General features: G+C 42.9%; 1 protein-coding gene across 5 annotated transcripts in view; it reads right to left on the bottom strand.

Moving 5' to 3' along the window:
* Window positions 1-7,500, bottom strand: part of LOC147021632 (ATP-dependent translocase ABCB1-like) — a 193,921-nt gene that overhangs the window by 39,136 nt on the left and 147,285 nt on the right. For all 5 annotated transcript variants that reach the window (XM_085891803.1, XM_085891801.1, XM_085891802.1 and 2 more), the window contains 2 exons: window positions 2,746-2,850; window positions 400-477 (listed from right to left, as the gene is read on the bottom strand). In XM_085891803.1, coding sequence (XP_085747929.1) covers window positions 400-477; window positions 2,746-2,850 — 183 coding nt within the window. The remainder of the gene's footprint in view (window positions 1-399; window positions 478-2,745; window positions 2,851-7,500) is intronic.

The raw sequence follows: 7,500 nt of genomic DNA, 5'->3' as shown, positions 1-7,500 counted from the left end.
ACCAGTGCCCCAAGCAACCCCCCCCCCACACTTCAATCCTGCCTTGTTTGCCTGAGGTTCAAACTACCAACCTCCTAGATTCACAGTGGATGCTCTAACCATAACACCACTGAGTCAAGGTTGGATCTTTCACATCTATATGACTGTAGACAAGATAGCATACCTTTGCAAAACATGGCAATGCTTTTATGGGATGCTTAATGACATCACTGCACGAGAGCTGTTATATTTGACTCAAAAAGTTACATTTGAATTCACTCGAGATCTAAACCACCAGAAGTAAGGACACCAAAAGAATGTGTGCGTGCACCAGTTCTAATATTGTCAATTAACTTTATTACTCATTAGCATTTCATCAAAAGGTCATAATTGGACCAGAATCCACTCACTAATTATTACCTGTCGTAGCATGGACTGAAAGCCCCGGTCGCGAAGTCTCTGTGTCAAAGTTTCTCCTGAGTAACCAAAAAGAAAACCCTGTGGAAATAAAACACACAGGAAACTAAAAAGAGCAATCAGAGATTGCAGAGCCTTGCCAGGACATATTTTGTGTGGCAATTAAATGGAAGGATGTACTAAATTAAAGGTCATTAATTGAAAATGAAAGGTCTAAATTGTCAAGTTGTGAAGGTCAAATGGTGTAAAGGTCGAAAGGTCTGGAAAGGTTGAAAGGTATTAAAATGGCAAAAGGTCTGAAAATGTCTAAATGAGTCTCGGTGGTCGAAAAATGTCGAAGGGGTATAAAGGGTATAATTAAGGTTGAAAGGGTCAGAATTGTCTGAAGGGGTATAAAGGGTCTTAAAACGTCTAAAAAAGGGTTTAAAGGTCAATGAGGGTGTAAAGGGCATTAAACAGTCTGAAGGGTGTGAAGGTCTAAAGGCCTAAAGGGTTGAGAGGGAAGAAAGGAGTCTAAGATGTTCTAAACTCTAAAGGGTATCATGGGGTATATAAGGTCTTAGGGTTCTCAAGGATCTAACAGGATCTATAGGGTCTGAAGGTTCTAAAGGGTGTAATGGGGGCATATTGGGTCTCATAGGTCAACAGGGTCTCCAGGATCTAAAGGGTCTTAAAGGATCTTATGGGTCTTAAAGCATTTTGGGGTTTTAGGGGTCCAATGTAATTAATACACCGACTCATGGGCAAATGGACAGAAATGCATTAACATCTCCTCTGGAGAGGGTAAAAAAGCCAAAATTAATGACCATATATCTCTATTATAATACCAAGCTTGCACACTAAAAACTCGGCTCGCCGTCACACGATCCCTATGAAATTGCTGTGGCACTTAGCGGACATGCCGACAATGTTTGGGAAGTCTTGGCGTTCCATAGTACCCCTTGCATTTTGCACAATGCGTATTTTTGTCATTCCCCGTGTACAGTCTGTCATCTGCTACCAGCTATGTTGTACTGCTATCCCGTGCATGTGCACGGGTATAAGTGCATGTATGTATGTACATGTATGTATGTATATGTATATGTATATATATATATATATATATATATATATATATATATATATATATATATATATATATATATATCTATATATATCTTCTTCTTCTTCTTTCGGCTGCTCCCATTAGGGGTTGCCACAGCGGATCATCCGTATGATCCGCATAGTGATTTGACACGTGTTTTACGCCGGATGCCCTTCCTGACGCAACCCTGGTCGCCTCTTACGACACAGGGATATGGTACACCTATTTTAACCGGGGTATACACCGGCCCAGTATACTGGTACTCATTTCGCCGACCTAGGAAGGATGACAGGCTGAGTCAACCCCCTGGTGTATTAATTCAGTGGCCCAACGGGGCTTGAACTCAGGACCGTTTGGATCCCAAGCCGCTGCCCTAACCACTGCGCCAACACCAGGCTTCATATATATATATATATATATATATATATATATATATATATATATATATATATATATATATATATATATATATATATATATATATATATTATCATAGCAGTTGTACATGGTCTATTCCGAAATTTGTCGTTTTTCTGTCTGTTCTGAAGGCGTCCTGTCTGTCAACATTCAGTGGTGAAGGTTAAAGATCCCATAGTGTCCTTTGTGAAGAGGTGGCATGCTATTGCCGGCACCATGGCCCAATTCCAATTTCTTGTGCTAACCAAACTAAACTAAAGAGGGCACTACTTTGTGCTAACCAAACTAAACTAAAGAGGGCACTACATCAGTGGCACAGCCATGCCCTCAGCCAATGATGTTATCCTGCAGTGTTGTGCTCCATACAAACAAGAAGAATGGTTCACAAATGGTAAAGACACTGGAATGGGTCCCAGACGTTAGGGGTTCAAATCCAGCTGAAGGCAGGAGTATTAATTAAGGTTTTGAATCATAAGCTTCTGGAAGCCCAGCTTGTCACAGGATAATTTTTAGTGAAACTTCTCAGGAGAAAGTTCACTGAAAATGTAGCAAGTTCATCAACAACATTCAGGAATGGTGCAACTTTCCTCCTGTACCGAGTCTGATCTCCATTTGATGCTCACTTGTACACCATCACTGACTCTGCCCCTGGAGCAGCTTGAGAAGACTACTGTAAAGCTACATATGCAAAGTCAGCATCACCCAAAATCCCCTGAACTGAACAGGGTGGGGAGTGGGGTGGGAGAGCATGACATAAAAATGCTGTTGGGTTAGAAAATGGGTGTCAGTAAATTCCTTTCCCCAAATTCCTGCTTCAATAAGTCTCCGGATGGAAGTAGAATTCATACTTGCAGGAAGAAGGTGACAAAACAAACCACACCCAGAGCAAGGTAGAGCAAAGAGAAGAGCATAATTTGCTGTTTGCGCTCATCGGGGTCAATGATGGCAAAGGCCTAAAAAATAAAATAAAATATAATCAGAAACACACAAGGACATAATGAGTCAAGTCAATAAGTCTCTTGCAAATTATGAAGTTATACATTGTTGCACCTGCACTGGAGAGTTAGTATGCTTTGTTTGAAATCCCATTGTGCAACCAAGAGCCAAAAGCTCAATTATACACGAGTCAAGGTATAATTAACATGAGGTCCAGCTCATTTGATATAATGAACAAAATGAATAGTACCTAAAGTGTATATGCCTGGTGTTGACTTAATAGTTAGGGTGGTGGGCTTGGGATCCGAGGGTCAAAAGTACAAATCTCGCTTGGCCATTGAATTTATACCAAGTGGGGTTGACTCAGCCTGCCATCCTTCCGAAGTCAGCAAAACGAGCACCAGCTTGCTGGGATGATTGAGCCATTTGAGTATCCTGTGTTGGAGTGGTGACCTGTCCAGGATTGTGCCCAATAGTCCAGGAGACTGCTTGGGCAGCACTTATGCTTCTGTACTACCCCCCCCCTGCCCCCAGTCCCTGTCATGGGCCTAAAGGTGTGTGTGTGTGTGTGTATGTGTGTATGTGTGTGTGTGTGTGTGTATGTGTGTATGTGTGTGTGTGTGTGTGTGTCTCTCTGAAAATCATATGAAGGAAACAACAACATGAGACTACTCTGCAACATGAGACTGAGGAGAAATTGACTCCAAACAAGAATATACTCAAAATATCCAACGCATCCCACACACTCGAACCTTCTCCCACACACTACACATTCAAATCTTCCTCCACACCACACAAACCCCAACCTTCCCCCACATCTCACACACTCAAACCTTCCCTCACACCCCACAAACACAAAACCATCCCCTGCATCCCACTCAAAACTCCCCCCCCACACACACCACACATTCAAATCTTCCCCCACACATGCAAACATTCCTCCACATCCCACATACTCAAACCTTCCCCCACCCCACACAAACTCAAACCGTCCCCCACATCCCACACTCAAACCTTCCCCCACATCCCACATTATCAAACCATCTCCCACATCCCACACACTTAAACCTTCTCCCACACCCCACAAACTCAAACCTTCCCCCACACCCCACACTCTCTAACCTTCCCATGTATCCTACACACTCAAACATTCCTCCATACCCTACATACTCAAACCATCCCCCACATCCCACACACTCAAACCTTCCAGCACACACTCAAACATTCCCCCACACCCTCACACTCAAGCCTTATCCCACACCCCACACACTCAAACATTGAGGTTAGAATCTCCGCTCCAACCTAACAGATCCCTCAATCCAGGCCGCTGCCAATAAACCAGACATCATCTGTTTAACAGAATCCTTCCTCACACAGGATGTCACTGACTCCTTCGTGTCTCCCCCTGGTTTCTGTCTCCTGATATGATCAGCCTGAACCACACCCCTGGCAGTGGAGTTGCTCTTATACTGATCCTACAACTCCCAACTCCCCCAAAAAACCTCTGACTGTGACTTCCTTTCCACTCCCACATCTTTTCCATCTGTGTGTTGTACCATCCTAACAGTGACAACTCCATATACATCTCTCTCGCAGACAACATTGGCCAACTTTTAACCACTAATCCCAATTCTCTCTTTCTCATATGTGGTGATTTCAATTGTCACCATGCAAATTTGCTGGGTGTTGGTCCCTCTCTCACCAGCCATGGCAATTCAGCAAAGGACTTCTGTGACTCCTTGGGACTGACTAAATATGTAAACTTTCCCACCTGGATTTCTCCTAATGGCAAATCCTCCCTTCTGGACTTGGTGATGAAAAACTTCCCGGCAAAAGTCTCTTGCTCTTCCTCTGCTCCAATTGGTTAATTTGATCATATGCTTGTGACAATCAACATCTCTCTGGCTGGTCTCATAGAGTTGCTACAATTGCCGGTAAGTCTGGCATTTCACTCAAGCAGATTGGCAGTGCTGCAAGCAACCATCTCTCTTCAGGACTGCTCTCCAATATCTACTGCCCCAATGTTAACTCTGCATGAGAGAGAAAGCAGGTTTCTCTGGAAGAATTCCCAGGCTCAGATTCATCCCATCTCATTAATTGCACTACCATTATTCCTGCGCATGGTACACTGAATACTGGGGTGAGGAAATTGCTCTGAAACAACTTGCCTTCTCTTCCTGGAGGGCTAATCTGACCGAAGGCAATCTGAAAAAGTTTGTATTCAAAAAAGTTTGCAAAAAGTGTGTGTCCACTCTCAGGAGAGCCAGAAAACAGCATCTGACAATCTCAAGAATGAACGTTCAAACTTGTCTCCCTCCTCTAAAACCTGGTGGCCCCTTGTTAAGTTGGTCTTTGGTGTATGCACCCCTTCAATCCCTTCCCTCTCTTCAAATGGTACTACAGCTGAGTCTGCTCATCAGAAGGCTGAATGCCTCAATTCTGTGTTTGTTTCAAAATATTGTGTCCCCTACCCCTCAAGCTTGGTATGCATCTTCCTGGTCATATCCAACTGCTCTTGGACTCTGTGTCTTTTGTAACTGAGAAAGAAGAGAAGATTCTTTCAACCCTTGAGTCTGCAACTGGACCGGATGGCATCAGTTCACATGTCCTAAAAACCTGCTCTGCTTCTCTTGCCCATCCTCTCTCTGCCATATTCACCCTATCATTTGCGCTAGGTCATCTTCCATCTGCTTGGAAATCAGCCAACATCACTGCACCACATAAAAAGAAAGTGCAAAAACTGATGCACTGAACTACAGACCTACCAGCTTACTTCCAATCATCAGCAAGGTTATTGAATCAATCATCGCAGTTGATATGAAATCTGTTCCTTTTCTCCAACAACCTCATCTCAGATCACCAAATTAATTTCAGACCAGGTCACACCACCTTGGACATGCTGCTTCCACTCACTCAACAATGGATGGAGGCCCTGAATGTCATACATGAGATCAGGGCCATCAATCTGGACATATCTCATGCATTTGATAGTCTGGCATTCTGCCTTACTCTCCAAACTCTCTGCCTATGGCATCCAAACTCAACTCCACACATCGCTTCCTGACTTCCTCTACCCTTGTAGCAAATGTGTGGCACTCAACGGAATCCTTTCATCTCTTCTCCCTGTCAAGGCTGGAGGGCCCCAAGGCAGTGTTCTGGGCCTAGTCCTATTTCTGATCTTCATCAATGATCTCTCTGACATTGGAAAATCCCCTTTATCTATCTGCTGATGAATCCACCCTTATGACATCCCTCATCTTTCAGATAGGCAGGCCGCAGCTTCTTCCCTCTCTTCAGACCTTGACAATATCATAAACAGGTCAACCATTTCCAGTATGTCTTTCAATCCTGATATATATATATATATATTATATATATATATATATATATATATATATATATGTATGTATATATATATATATATATATATATATATATATATATATATATATATATATATATATATATATATATATATATATATATATATATATATATATATATATATTTCTCTCTACCTTCTGGAAAACCCTCCTATATACTTTCTCAACAATACTCTTGAGGAAGTGCAGTCATTCCCACTCCTGGGTCTCACTATCAGCCATGATCTTTCTTGGGCAAACCACGTTTCAAAATTGGCCTCCAAAGCCAGCTGCTGACTGGTCATCCTCCATCATACAAAGGCCTTTCTTTGGCACACCTGAACTCCTCTCCACCTACAAGGTCTTCATCTGCAGCTTGATGGAGTATTTCTCTCCCCTCTGGGCTGGCCCCCCTGTCTCGCATGCCGCTCCGCTTGACGCCATGGAAACAAAAGCCTTCAAGATCATTGGAATCTCCTGCACTGAAGCTGAGTCTGTAGTCTATCACTTCATGATCACAGAAAGGTCGATGATCTTCTCCTGCCTACTTTCTGGACTTACACCCTCTGTTCTTTCCGTGCTTTGTCTCCTCCTGGTTTCTGCAGGGCACATACGGTCCATCATCAACTCCCTTCTGAACAAACTACCTAAACCCAAGATCACTACTCACCTCAACTCATTTTGTTTCTCTTTTTTTTTCCTGCCTGTGGAATCAACTTCTGCATCCTCTTCAATCTCAATGTTCTCTCCCAGTCTTCAAGACAGCTGTTCACCCCCGTCTCAGATCATCGCCATTTCAAAACTATGATCTTTTCTACATTCATTAACTCCACCCAATTTTCTGTTTTTCCCACCTTGGAGATTCTTTCTGTATCCATCTTGTGCAACCCGTCCATGTGTGTTTTGCATCCTGTGTTTGTCTGTTACGTCCTGATATGTTTCGTGCACGAGCTCTTCTAAGAGCCTTGATTCTGTATATAAAAAAGAGGCCCTTTGGCCCATCATTGCCATGTTGCATTCCATGGTTATTTTTAGCTTCAGATGTAAGCATCAACCTTCGTGATGGTTTACCAATGTATACATAACTCGATCTTGATCCGGTGACCCAACTTGTCTATAATATGCACACATGAATGCTAGCAGATGAGACAGAAGACTTAAAGTCCCGACTGAACGACAGCATAGTTCATGATGCAACATCCTGCCATAAAGCATCAGAATGAAAGCTTGTATGTAATAACATCCTCGTCACAGGAAAGTGTAGTTGGAATAAACAGCAAATCTCATGGACTGAGCTTCAAAGCA

The sequence above is a fragment of the Eptatretus burgeri genome, chromosome 8, assembly GCF_056783735.1.
Source record: "Eptatretus burgeri isolate ZD-2024b chromosome 8, Ebu_testis_v1, whole genome shotgun sequence".
Taxonomy (NCBI): domain Eukaryota; kingdom Metazoa; phylum Chordata; class Myxini; order Myxiniformes; family Myxinidae; genus Eptatretus; species Eptatretus burgeri.
Note: the sequence above shows the minus strand (reverse complement) of the source record. Positions and strands in the feature narration are given on the sequence as shown.